The 14,584-nt window shown below is 45.5% G+C and overlaps 1 protein-coding gene across 1 annotated transcript in view; it reads left to right on the forward strand.

The window, feature by feature from the left end:
• The window catches only part of LOC143988964 (adhesion G protein-coupled receptor F5-like), an 84,594-nt gene that overhangs the window by 41,762 nt on the left and 28,248 nt on the right, over window positions 1-14,584 (forward strand). The window contains exons 10-12 of the mRNA XM_077488924.1: window positions 5,503-5,715; window positions 10,045-10,182; window positions 12,965-13,164. Of these exons, the coding sequence (XP_077345050.1) occupies window positions 5,503-5,715; window positions 10,045-10,182; window positions 12,965-13,164 (551 nt within the window). The remainder of the gene's footprint in view (window positions 1-5,502; window positions 5,716-10,044; window positions 10,183-12,964; window positions 13,165-14,584) is intronic.

A 14,584-nucleotide genomic window follows, 5' to 3' on the forward strand; every position in this document is an offset into this window, starting at 1 on the left:
AACAACCATATGTGACATACGACATAAATAATTTTATAATATGACTAGATCACATAAATGTAATATGGTCAAACTTAGTTAGTTCACCTTCAGTTCACCTTCATCAAACTGCATATGCAGTTAATGGGCATCTGTAAATTAAAAAAAACTGTGCAGCTATGCTAAAATTGAATAATGGCCCTGATATTGGTGTAAGCCATCTAAGTACCTCCTGAAGTCTGGCCGAAAAACTCCCAGAAATGGCATCACCGTCCTGAATTGTTGCTAGGCTGTTGCTAAGACACTCCCAGCTGTAACTGTTCACACCCCCACCATCACAGAAATGGACACCTAAACTCCTGCATATTTGTGGTCCACTATCTTTTTTGTTACAGAAGTGCTGGGTTCAGGGCTACTAGAACAGGAGAGAGAGAGCACACTGGAAAGGATTTGAGTCAGCTTGGAATGTCTTGGCCTAGTAACAAGGCATAGTTGACCTACACCTATAACAAGAGCATTATTCAGCTTTGGTGAAAGCTGCATGGTTTGTTTTTATCTACAGGGGCCCCCTTTTTGGTGAAGGTGAACTAACCCTTTAAAGCTGAGGCAGTGGCGGCTGGTGAAGTTTTAGGATGGGGGGGGGGGGCGCCAGACCCCACCCTTCCTTTTTGACCCCTCCCACTTGTTGAAAATGGGCGTGGTTTCATCGAAATAGTGGGGGAATCTAAGGTGGTGCGGTTGGCATCTGAGTTTAATGAGGGATGGCGGGAGAGGGAGAGAGGGATGGAGGGACAGCAGGCCCAGATCCTAAACAACAATAGAAATATGTGTATTCTAGAAAGTTTAACAGCAGATAAAGATATTCCAAACACCTGGTGTTGGCATTTCAATGATCCTGGCACCATGGTTGTTATTTCTATTATTACATTGTAATATAAAATTAAATCATTCAACTCACCATAATGCAGAATCAGTGGGAGCCCTGAGTGTGTCACTAGCCATGTCGCCTGCCACCAGATGCCATCAGGTGCCCCTAGTGGAGTCCCTCCTTACATGCAGCCTGTGTCATATGCAAAAATTAAAACAAAAAAGTGTAGCGCTTAGGTGGCAACAAACCACATGAACCAGTAAGAGCCGGTTCACACAGCGGGCGATGCGAGGCGACACGACTCGCCTCGCCTCGCTCTCGCAAGTCGCCCCCGTTCTGTACAATGGAACCGTTCTGAGAGGAGCGTCTCGAGTCGCTCCGACTCAGAAAAAAGGTTCCTGTACTACTTTTGGTACTCCCCTTCTTTATCACGGTGGTGGTGGTATTATTCTATACATCAGAAGTTGAATTTCACCTTTTTTCACGTCACCTCAAGTTTGGAATTGTGATTGATATTACACATTTCAAGGACTGTTAGACGTTCACTTGATGGACTGTATATGTTAAATTAATTTTATTTACTTTAACCTTTTGTGTGCATGAGGTTCATGCACTCTTCCACTTGGGAGTAAGATCTCTTGATATACAACGGAATTTACACATATTTTCTTTTTTTTGAAGTGTATGTCATTTTCTTTGCTTGAATTACTGCCTTACTGGTTCATGTGGTTTGTTGCCACCTAAGCGCTACACTTTTTTGTTTTCATTTTTGCATGTTACTGTGTAGTCTTCAGTAGTGTTGGCAGCTGGGTACAACACATCTTTTCACAGTGCAGTATTTTTTTACACCTTTAAGCCTGTGTCACATCAAATGCAGCCTGTGCCCCACCAAATGCAGCCTTGCCTGTGTCCCACCAAATGCAGCCTTGCCTGTGTCCCACCAAATGCAGCCTTGCCTGTGTCCCACCAAATGCAGCCTTGCCTGTGTCCCACCAAATGCAGCCAGCCTGTGTCCCACCAAATGCAGCCTTGCCTGTGTCCCACCAAATGCAGCTTTGCCTGTGTCACATCAAATGCAGCCTTGCCTGTGTCACATCAAATGCAGCCTTGCCTGTGTCACATCAAATGCAGCCTTGCCTGTGTCCCACCAAATGCAGCCTTGCCTGTGTCACATCAAATGCAGCCTTGCCTGTGTCCCACCAAATGCAGCCTTGCCTGTGTCACATCAAATGCAGCCTTGCCTGTGTCACATCAAATGCAGCCTTGCCTGTGTCCCACCAAATGCAGCTTTGCCTGTGTCACATCAAATGCAGCCTTGCCTGTGTCCCACCAAATGCAGCCTTGCCTGTGTCCCACCAAATGCAGCCTTGCCTGTGTCACATCAAATGCAGCCTTGCCTGTGTCACATCAAATGCAGCCTTGCCTGTGTCCCACCAAATGCAGCCTTGCCTGTGTCACATCAAATGCAGCCTTGCCTGTGTCACATCAAATGCAGCCTTGCCTGTGTCCCACCAAATGCAGCTTTGCCTGTGTCACATCAAATGCAGCCTTGCCTGTGTCCCACCAAATGCAGCCAGCCTGTGTCACATCGAACCCTCCTCCCCCTCGTTCTCCGTGGGAGCACAGCGGTACTTACCTTGCGTGTTGTCCTCTCCTGCGGTGTCTCCTTCCACTGGCAGCAGCAATGGAGGATTCTGCTCCTCATACTTCGGTTTTCTTTCTCTCTGGGGCAATGGGAGAGAGAAAACAGGAAGTGACATCTAATTTAGATGGACCTTTTTCTATAGACGGGCCGCCACTGACTCCAGGCAGATATAAACAGCAGCTATGTAATCATGAATGCATCATAAATGCAAGCAGTACAAATAACTGAACTTGTCTTGGTATCAGACCTACAGCCGAGCTGAGACTAGGGTAGGGAGAAGCAACAAAAGGAACCAATCAGCTGTGCTGTAGTACAAGCCGCGTGCTGATAGAAGGAGAGAGCAAAGTGCCAGAGTCATGAGCTTAACAGTGTGTTGCTTCTACTTTTATTGTCTACTCTCGGGCTTGCGATGGAAAGCAAATATGTAAGTGAAACTGCAGCTACCAGTCCTTTACCCTGCTGTGTAGCAGAGCTGTGTAAATCTCAGGACTGGATGGACAGAAATAAATCCTTTGCCAGATAAAATAGCTCTCTTAACACAGTACTGTGTATTTCATTTTGTGTAATTTAGCTGTTTGTCTCAAGTTTTAATGAAAAATTGGAATTGAATTACAAAAAAAAATCCTAAGTATTTTATGTAGATATAATAATTACTTTTGTTTAAAAGTCTATTTTTTGGGGTTCCAATGATATCTCTCCAGCAGAATTCCCAGTTTATTTTGTACTGCTGTGACCATTAATAATTAATGGTAATAACCCCCACTGTGGTTGGATTCAGAGACCCTTAAAGTGACGATAAACAAGATCCTTCATTTCCACAAATAATCCATACACATCCTCTATTTAATGGCCCTGTAATCTATTTTTAACCACTTCCCAGTTCCCACACAGTCAATAACAGATTGACATCCGGGAAGTGGTTCTGTTATCCTGACTGGGTGTCATATGATGTCCAGCAGGATAACATGCAGTGCAGCAATCGCAAGTGCTACAAGTCTGACACGCCGCATCTCCGATTGTGATAAGAAGCCTCTGTCAGAGGCGTCTTACCACATGATCAGCTGTGGTCAATCATAGCTGATCATCGCGTGAACCAGGAAGTTAAAGCCGATCGGCGGCTCTCCCTGTCAGAGGGGTGGTTTGTGCTGATAATCAGCATAGCCCCATCAGATGTGCCAAAAAGGTACCCAGTCAGTGCCCCCTCAGGATCGCCTTTCAGTGCCCAAAAAAGTGCCAATCAGTGCCATATAGTGCCCACCACAGTTCTAGTCAGTGCCCATCACATTGCCAATCAGTGCCCTACAGTACTACCGGTCAAAACCTCATCATCAGTGCTGCCCATCAGTGCTAATCAGTACCACCTATCAGTGCCAATCAGTATCGTCTATCAGCGCCAGTACCGGCTGTCAGTGCCCATCTGTGCCGCCTGTCAGTGCCCATCTGTGGGGCCTATCGGTGCCCATCAGTGCTGTCCTGCGCAGGAAAGGGTGAAAGTGCCTGGCATTGAAGTGGTTAATGAAATTGTGTCGTACTGTGTCCTTTTGGGTCCTTGTAATGCTCTCCGTGAGTGCCCAAATGTATGTTGGTGGGATAAAGCCCAGAACTCATACCTCAGTAACAGAGCTGGTTTCAGGGAGGCACGCAGAAAAGGGGTTTTCTACAGTAGATTTATAAGCTCTTCTACCTGTCACTTTGCTCTCTACTCCTATCAGTGTGTCCCTTGTTCATGCACATGAACATTGCAGCACAGTTGATTGGCTCCTTGTGCTGCTTCTTCCTCCACCAGTCTGAGCTCTGCTGTAAAAGGATGACAATGGGCTGGTACCGTGTAAAATTCAGGCTTGCATTTGAAAAAACATATACATTTGTACATGATGTATTAATTTGACGATATTCGAATTTTTGGAGATGCACCTCTATATCCTAACTTAGTTTTTTTGTTTTTTTTTGTGTTGAGTGCTATGGCCCTAGTGCGCCCCCCCCCCCCCCCCCCCCCCCCGAAAAAAAAATTTGAGCACCAGCCGCCACTGATTTGGACCGATTAGGCATAATGTTATGACCACCCACCATAACCCATTGGGGCATGGACTCCACTAGACCTCTGCGGGTATGCTGTTGTATCTGGCACCAAGCCATCAGTAGCAGATCCTTTTAGTCCTGTAAGTTGTGAGGTGAGGCCTCCACGGATTAAACTTGTTTAGTCAACGCATTTCACAGATGCTCAGTTGGATTGAAATCTTGAAAAAGTGAAAGTCAAGTCAACACCTCAAACTCATTGTTGTCTTTCTCCTCAAACCATTCTTGAATTCATCAGACCAGGTCCCCTTCTTCCATTGCTATGTGGTCCAGTTCTGATGCTCACATACCCATTGTTGGTGCTTTTGGCTGTGGACACGTGTCAGCCTGGGCACCCTGACCAGCCCCATGTGCACAAACTGCGATACACTGCTCAATCTGACACCTTTCTTTTAGAACCAGCCTTAACTTTTTCATTAATTTGAGCTACAGTAGCTCTTCTATTGGATTGGACTACACAGGACAGCCTTCTCCCTGCATGTGCATCAATGAGCCTTGGCTGTCCATGGTTCACCGGTTTTCCTTCCTTGGACCACTTATGGTATGTTCTGACCACTGCAGACTGGGAACATCCCACAAGAGCTGCAGTTTTGGAGATGTTCTGACCTGGTCATCTAGCCATTACAATTTGGCCTTTGCCAAAGTTGCTCAAATCATTGCCCATTTTCACGGGTTTCAAAACATCTTAGGGTCAGGGTGCCCTCTACCCCTGCACTAAGCCATTGCACCAGGGGCAGCCGCCCCTCCTGCCCACCCCTTGTCACCGCCTGGACTTTACCTATCACTGTTCATATTGTTATGCCTGATTACTATATATTTTATATCCTACTTGTGGATTTTCATGTGTTGGGTAATATAGCCCCAGTGTTGGGGAAATTGTGGGCAGGTGGGTGCAATCTAACCTTACATCATTTTATTGGTCTTTTGTTCACAGGCACCTACTTTTGTATCGTCTACCAGGGCAGCCTAAGTACATATGCCACTCTCAGTGTGAATATTATACCTTTGCCTCGCACAGAAGAAATAACAGTTTACCCTCTGCAAACATATCTGACGTGTGAAAACCCAGCACCGGTACAATTAACATGCTGTGTAAATGGCCCTGGCTACACTCGAAATTTCACAAATGGTTCTCCACCCATACATGGTAAGTGTGACCTTCATAATGAAGTAGAGGATTTGACCTTCTGCAAATCAATTAATCAATATACTAAATAACTTTAGAGATTGAGTCAGGCAGTGCACATCATTTTAAAGAAAAATATAACTTCTTTAGCTTTTGCTTCCACCAGTATATCCATTCAGTGTTGAGTGTTGTAAAATAAGTGTTATGTAAAGCCCAATTAAGCCCTGGTATAACTGTAATTCGGTTGCATAAGGCCGCGTACACACGGGCGGACTGTTCGCCCAACTTTGTCCGCTGAACAGTGTTTCAGCGGACAGTCCGCTCGTGTGTGGGCTTCAGCAGACAGTTTCAGCGGACAGTCTGACGAACAAAGTTTTTCGGAAATCCTGTAAAACTGTCCGCTGAAACTTGGTTTGAGCGGACAGTCCGCTCGTGTGTAGGCTTGTTCGTCAAACTAAGTCTCGCGCATGCTCAGAAAGAATTTACACGCCGAAGGTTGCATTGCAGTGTATAGGACGTCGTTTTTCTAGTCCCGTCGTACGTGCCGTTCACGTCATCGCGCACGGTTTCAGCGGACTGTTCGTTCGTCGTGTGTAGTCAAGTCCGTTCATGCTAATTTTGAGCGGACTGTTTGTCAAACTGTTTGACGAACAAGGTTGGGCGAACAGTCCGCCCGTGTGTACGCGGCCTAAGCCACGCCAAAGGAGCAGCTGATTAGGCTGGGTCCTCATTTCTTTGTATCAACACATTTTCAAGAAACTCAGCCCCTCTGACACACCAGCAGTGTACAAACATACAATATCACAAGAAACCACTAAAAGTAAGTAACTTAGTATCCAGTATCCAGTATCAAGGAACTAGCACTAAACAGGGTAGTAAAGGCAAACCTAAAATGATACTAAAGTCTTGTTTTTTATTCGTTAAAGATAACAAACATGCTATACGTACCTGCTCTGTGCAGTGGTTTTGCACAAAGCAGCCCAGATCCTCCTTTTCTTGGGTGCTTATTTGGTGCTCCTTTTCCTGTTGAGCACCCCCACAGCAAGCAGCTTGCTATGGGGGCACCCAAGCCAGGCTGCAGCTCCCTGTGTCAATTTAGACATGGAGCTATGGCCTTGCCCGGCCTCCTTTCTCTCCTAATTGTCTCACTAACTTTGACAGCAGCAGGAGCCAATGGCACCGGACAGCTGAATCTCTCGTGCAGCATCTCTGGATCGAGATGGGGTTCAGGCAAGTATTAGTAGGGCTGAGGGGAGCTGCTGCACACAAAAGACATTTTATCTTAACCGCTTACCGACCAGCCTCCAACATTATACTGCGGCAGGTCAGCACAATCCCGCGAGCCGTTGTCTCCTGTACATGGCTCCTTTAAGCAGGATAGCAGGAGCTGCACTGGGGTGCTGGTTCTCATGGCCGGCGGTCGCAATGACCGCCGGCCACACACGAGAGACAGAACAGGGAAGTGTGTGTGTAAACACACAAATCCCTGTTCTGTGAAGAGAGGCAGATTGTGAGTTCCTACTAACTAGCAACCACGATCTGTCATCTTCTATAGTCAATCCCCTCCCCCACAGTTAGAACACACACTAAGGAATACAGTTAACCCGTTGATCGTCCCCTAGTGTTAACCCCTTCCCCACCAGTGACATTTACACAGTAATCAGTGCATTTTTATAGTGATCCAATCTGTCCGCCATAATGTCGCAGTGCCAATAAAAGTTGCAGATCGCTGCCATAACTTGTAAAAAAAAAATAGATGGCATGTTCTCCCTGTGCTAATGTGGGTTTCCTCCCACAATCCAAAGACATGCTGATAGGTTAATTGGCTTGTATGAATGTGAATTAGGTAGCTCCTTGAGGGCAGGGATTGATGTGAATGTACAATATATGTGTAAGGTGCTGCGTAAATAGTTGGTGCTATATAAATACTACTGTGAAGACAATTAGTACTATACTGCATTATGTAATGATGTCAGTCTGATGTGTTTCAGGCCCTGGAGGCAGAAGATAAGCTGTTTAACCAGTTCTGGCCAAACTCCACATTTCACTCATACATGTAAAAATCTGTTTTGTGGTTTTTCTTTTTTTTTTGCAAGAAAATTACTTAGGACCTCCAAACATTATATTTTGTTTAAGTAGAGACGCTGGGAAAAAAAATAGTTGTTGCAATTTTTTATGTGGCACAATAGTTGAGCAGCACTTTATTAAATGCACATTTTCAGGAAAAAATAGACTCTAACAAGTTTTAGTGAACACAAACACAGTATAATACCCAATTATTTTTCAAAACATAAAAGATGATTTTATGCTGATTAAATAGATACCTAGCACCATGTCTCGCTTTGAAATAGTGCCAAATTATGGTACCTAAAAATCTCAATAGGCGACTCTTTAACCGATTGCCGACCGGCTCGCGCTGATATACGTCGGCAGAATTGCACGTACAGGCAGATTAACGTACCTGTCCGTTGCCCTTAAAGAAGCGGGTTTGCTGGCGCACACGCCAGCCGCGACCTCCACGAGTGTGATCGCTGGTCCTACGGACTGGATGTCCGCGGGGTTGCCCGCAATCGTCTCATGGAGAGGAAGAACGGGGAAATGCCTAATGACACTGTCACTGATCACCGCTCCCTGTAATCGGGAGCGGTGATCAGTGTCTTGTCACACATAGCCCCTCATAGTTAGAATAACTCCCTAGGACACACTTAACCCCTACAGTGCCACCTAGTGGTTAACCCCTTCACTGCCAGTCACATTTGCAATGTAATCAATGCATTTTTAATTGCACTGATCGCTGTATAAATGTGGAAAAAATTGTGCCAAAAGTGTCCGATCTGTCCGCCATAATGTCGCAGTCACAATAAAAATAGCTGATCATCGCCATTACTGGTAAAAAAAAAAATATTAATAAAAATGCTATAAAACTTTCCCCTATATTGTAGACACTATAACTTTTGTGCATACCAATGAATAAACGCTTATTGCGATTTTCTTTTTACCAAAAATATGTAGAAGAATACATATTGGCCTAAACTGAGGGAAAAAACATTTTTTTTATATATTTTTGGGGATATTTATTACAGCAAAAAGTAAAAAATAATGGTTTTTTTTTCAAAATTGTCGCTATTTTTTTGTTTATAGTGCAAAAAATAAAGACCGTGAGGTGAACAAATACCACCAAAAAAAAGCTCTATTTGTGGGGAAAAAAGGACGTCAATTTTGTTTTGGGAGCCACATTGCACGACCGAGCAATTGTCAGTTAAAACAACGCAGTGCCGAAACTTAAAAAGTGGTCTGGTCTATGGGGAGCCAAATGGTTCGGGGCTTAAGTGGTTAAAAGCCTTTACAGGTTACTAATTTAGAGTTACACAGTAGGTCTGGTGCTATAATTATTGCTCTTGCTCTGACATTCGCAGCGAAACCTCACATGTGCAGTACAATCACTGTTTACATGAACATGGGGGGACAGGGCATTACATTTTTTTTTGAAACTTTTATTGTTTATTTTATTTTTTACACTGTGTGTAAAATTTATTTTTAAATTTCATTTATCATATCTTTTTTTTTCCTTTTGGATCAACTTTATTGCTATCACAAGGCACGAACAACATCCTTTGTGGTGGCAATCGTCTTTTTTGGAGAGATTTAAGGTCTATTGGACCCCATATTTCTCCTCTGGCCTCTAAAGCATCTGATCAAGCCGAGATTGGTTTGATATGATGCTTTCACAAGCTGGTAATGGCTTGTTTACATCAGACCATAACTGGAAGTCGCTTCTGGTTTCTGAGTTTCTCAGTGTCAGGAACAAAGTCAGTTCCTCTCATTATGTCTGGGGAAGCCGATGCTACTGGCCACATCTTTACTGGGTTCCCCGCTGGGAGGAGACCCCTTCCACTCCCTGTAAAAGCATTTCATGTTAATTTACTTTTTGCTTATTTATTTATAATAGTACAACTCATTTAGGACTCATTGAGATCTATTCATGTGTTGGGCAGATACACTGTCATGCGTCAATGTGCGTTTCATTTGTGCGCTGACATGTATTTTGCGTGCTAATATGTGTTTCTAGTGCTTTTTTGAATTTAGGATTTGAAGTGCATAGAAAAAACAGGAATCGATGATTGTTGCTTGTTAATACTTGTTGCCAACGTATCAAATCTCACATTGCCATTGGCTTTTATGGGCCTCCCAATGAACTGAAAAAATGTGAATGCTGTATTTTTCAAAGCCCACTGTAGCACAGAGATGGGAACAGTTACTGTTATTATAATGGGGTGCCTGGACACTTGCTCATGTCTGAACAATGTAAATGAGCACTCAAAGTTTACTTAATGGTTTATTTATTTGCAGATACAAAACTGAATTGTTCTTACAGCAACGTGAATTTTGATTGTAATACTAAAACACCGGTCAGTGTCTCTTGTGTGGTTTTCAACAGCCAGAACGATAATGTCATTAGCAAAGCAATGACCATCAGCTATGTTCAAGGTAAGGCAAAGTAGGCTTACTGTATGTCTTGGCAACAAAACCCTATGGGGACTATAAATGCTATATTTCTGTTTTTCAGTGGTCTTGATGTCATTACCCACTGGTTTTAATTAAAGGGCCATTCATACACAAAATACATATTTCATAATTATGTTGGCAAGTGTTTACCAAACCCACCAACAGGGCACATTTTACAGGTAACCTCACTTCATCAGTGGAGTTACCGTTTTCTCAGCAATGTGGTTTATCTACCTGTCTGCATATACTTAACAGAAACTGTTAGCAATTACCATAGGGCAGGGACTGGCAATCCCTTGGCAACCAATGTCTTTTATGTGGGTACCCACTTCCCGGAAGAAAGCATGCCATAGGCTGAGGACGCTTGAGACAGTGTATGAGGAAGTTTGCTTGACTGTCAGAGTTGAGTGCTGAGCTGGTCCCCCCTTCCATAGACTTATGCCGTGGACACACAACCAATTTTGGTTGGAAAAAACTCTGATGGTTTTCCTGACGGAATTCTGATGGGATTTTGCTCAAGCTGTCTTGCATACACACGGTCACAAAATTCCGACCGTCAAGAACGCGGTGACATACAACACGTATGATGGGACTAGAAAAAGGAAGTCTAATACCTAGTAGCCAATAGCTTCCATCTCGTAGTTGAATCTGAGCATGCGTGAGTTTTTGCGTGTCAGAATTGCATACACACGATCGGAATTTCCGATCCGAACATGCTCTCAAATGTTTGCTGGCGGGAATTCGGCCAGCTAAATTCCAATGGAGCATACACACGGTCACATTTTCCGATGATAAGCTCTCATCGGTCTTTTGCTGGCCAAAATTCCGATCGTGTGTACATGGCATTAGAGGTATTTCATCCGTGTCTTTTTTTGTATCCTCGGCACACACATATCCTTTCTCATCCCACATCCACTGTGCGTTGCTGCAGGCTCTGCACCCCCTATTTACACTAGCACTGCAGTCATGGAATGATTGCCCCAGAGCTCTACTCCCTCCACTTAGCAGCTGTGTTTTTTTTGGGGTGCAAAAAATATTATGCTAGTATTCAGGGTATCAAGGCCCTCCAGAGTGCCCCTTGGGGGAAGGAATGAAAGATTTAGAAAAATGATCCTTTGTGATAAGGTTTATGTGTGTCTGTAAGACTCTTATTTGTTCCACAGTAATTAGGGAATATTTTGTGAGGACTGCGCTTTACATGTGTGGTGTACATGTGCAGAGGAACACACTCTATGAAGCCATGTAAAAAGGTTCAGCATAATTTAACCATGCATAATTTAGCTGAGACATACCAATCCTGATCTCCCTTTGGTGTCCCTCTTTATTTCTGAAGCTGGGAGGTAGGATGGGTGTCTGGAAAGCTGTAGGGGAGGGGAAAATTATTTCTCATGGCAATCCTGTCTGGCACTTCTAAGGCTGCTTTCACACTGGGGCGCCCTGAAACAGCCATTGTCTCCAGTGTGAAAGCCCCAAGGGCTTTCACACTGGAGCGGTGCGCTTGCAGGACGGTCAAAAAAGTGAAGCCTTTCGGATTCACGCCTGGCTCCCTGCTACCCATGGGCGGAGCGCGCTGCGCATTCCAATTAGTCCTGCGGCGGAGAAAGGAGGAGGGGGCTGAACTTCTGACATACCTAGGCGCGATGAGGTCTGACGTGGGGACAGGGTACCTGTCAAAAACAGGTCTCCATCCCCCCTGAAAGGTGCCACTTCCCATAGTTGCATAGTGCCACAATGTAAATGCATAGTAGAAGCTATTAGTGAATATTCCCCTCTCTACACCCCCTACAGCTGACCAGTGGCGGCCCGTCCATTAGGGGGGCATGGGCACTGCCCTCAATCCATGCGTCCAGCCCCCTAATCTGCATGCAGCGTGTCGGACACATGGATTTCAATGAGGGTTTTTTTGTTTTTTTTTAAGCACGTAATTAGAGCCAGAGGCTCTAATAAGCTTAAAAAAGGGAGGGGCTCGGGCGCAGAGAACTGCGCCCATAATCCCACCCAGTTTGGTGACAATAGCAAATGAATATTCACCACTATCACACTGATTCTCCTCTTGGCCAATCAGGAAGCGGGACATGAGGCGCGTTTCCTGATTGGCCAAAAGAAGAAGCCATTCTATTAGCCTATGAGGAAGGAGGAGGAGGGGGGAAACGTACGGCGAAGGAGATGCATGGGAAGCCTGACTGATTGAGCCAGGAAACTGAGGGGGGAAATCACCACCACCGTCTCCACCTGTTAGTAAAGGGTGAGTGAGCTGGTGACCAGGGGGGGTATGGTGCAGAGCGATGAGGGTTGTCCATGGTCAGGTCCATCTGCTGCCCCCCCGCAACAACTGATGGAGCAACAGCCGCCACTGCAGCTAACCATACACTGTGATTGTACAATCTCCTTAAAATTTACCAGCAACTGTAATGTGCAAGAATTATGCCTCAGATCAGGACTAAAGCTGGCCATAGGTGGATCAAATCTTTGCTGGTTCAGCAGGGACCGGCCATGATTTGATCCATGGGCAGGGCTGGTTGTACTGAATCCATCGATTAACTTTAGTACAACCAGCCTGTTTGATTTTTTGCATGTGATCACTGCCAGTATTTATAGCATCTGACAATGATCACAGTGTTCTGCCAGTGAGGATGGCTCCCCACCATCAGAGGTTATATTTTCATAGTTGTCAAAGATATTTTTAATTAAAAAAGAACTGCATTTATCCTTTAAGATAGCTCAAAGAATTACCTGATCCACAAGGAAAATATTTATATTTTAGTGACTGCAGATCAACAAAACTGCAAGGCGCAAGACGGACGTCCTGGAATTCCCAGCGGTAAAACATATGATGTTCCTTGTCAGACATTTGATACAACAATGCTGGGCACCAAAACCTTCATCTGCAATAATGGAAGCTGGTCAGTGCTGCAAGATGACTGCTTTTCCGCAAGGATTTTCCAGGAACTGCTGAATGTTCAGGTATCTTCCCATCGGACTGGGATGCTAGTGTAGCAATGACTCCCAAACAGGGCTGGACTGGGACAGAAATTTGGCCCTGGACTTCATCTAGACCGGCCCACTTACATTTTGAGTGTCCCATCAGCACTCCCTTACATCAGAGTGTCCCATCACCAGCCCCCTTTCAACAGAGTGTCCCATCACCAGCCCCCTTTCAACAGTGTCCCATCAGCACCCCCTTACATCAGAGTGTCCCATCAGCACCCCCTTACATCAGAGTGTCCCATCAGCACCCCCTTACATCAGAGTGTCCCATCAGCACCCCCTTACATCAGAGTGTCCCATCAGCACCCCCTTACATCAGAGTGTCCCATCAGCACCCCTTACATCAGAGTGTCCCATCAGCACCCCTTACATCAGAGTGTCCCATCAGCACCCATAACATCAGAGTGTCCCATCAGCACCCCCTTACATCAGAGTGTCCCATCAGCACCCCCTTACGTCAGAGTGTCCCATCAGCACCCCCTTACGTCAGAGTGTCCCATCAGCACCCCCTTATGTCAGAGTGTCCCATCAGCACCCCCTTACGTCAGTGTCCCATCAGCACCCCCTTACATCAGAGTGTCCCATCAGCACCCCCTTACGTCAGAGTGTCCCATCAGCACCCCTTACATCAGAGTGTCCCATCAGCACCCATAACATCAGAGTGTCCCATCAGCACGCCCTTACATCAGAGTGTCCCATCAGCACCCCCTTACATCAGAGTGTCCCATCAGCACCCCCTTACGTCAGTGTCCCATCAGCACCCCCTTACGTCAGAGTGTCCCATCAGCACCCCCTTACGTCAGAGTGTCCCATCAGCGCCCCCTTACGTCAGAGTGTCCCATCAGCACCCCCTTACATCAGAGTGTCCCATCAGCACCCTCTTACGTCAGAGTGTCCCATGAGCGACCCCTTTACATCAGAGTGTCTCATTACCAGCCCCCTTACATCAGAGTGGACCATTGAGCCATCGACCCACCGGGAAACTCCCGATGGCCAGTACATGCCTGCTCCCAAAGGAACCACTGGCTGTTAGGGCTCATTCAGACAGGCTCTGACACCCATCCTGTGTGTCAAATTTTGAAATTCAATTGTGTCCGTGAAGCCACTGCATCTGCATCCCCTTCTGTAGGCTGCCTGCACGCAGCTCCGAGGTGGATGCAGACACGTCAGTGCCCATCTCAATGAGCCCTAAAGAGGCTGTCCTGGACTCCTGCTAATGATTTGCCTTGTAGCTGCACCCGGGCACTGCTTGACCCACATACAGGAAAAAATAAAGAATGACAGACTGCCACTCTGTCAGTATTTTTTATTTTTTGCTATTTTCCTGGCTCAGTCGTCCATGGATTAATGGGTTGGGGGTGCATGATGCACACAAACAGCAACAAAAATTCCCTCT

The sequence above is a fragment of the Lithobates pipiens genome, unplaced genomic scaffold (genome assembly GCF_037356315.1).
Source record: "Lithobates pipiens isolate NorthernLeopardFrog02 unplaced genomic scaffold, aLitPip1_a1.2 Scaffold_18, whole genome shotgun sequence".
Taxonomy (NCBI): domain Eukaryota; kingdom Metazoa; phylum Chordata; class Amphibia; order Anura; family Ranidae; genus Lithobates; species Lithobates pipiens.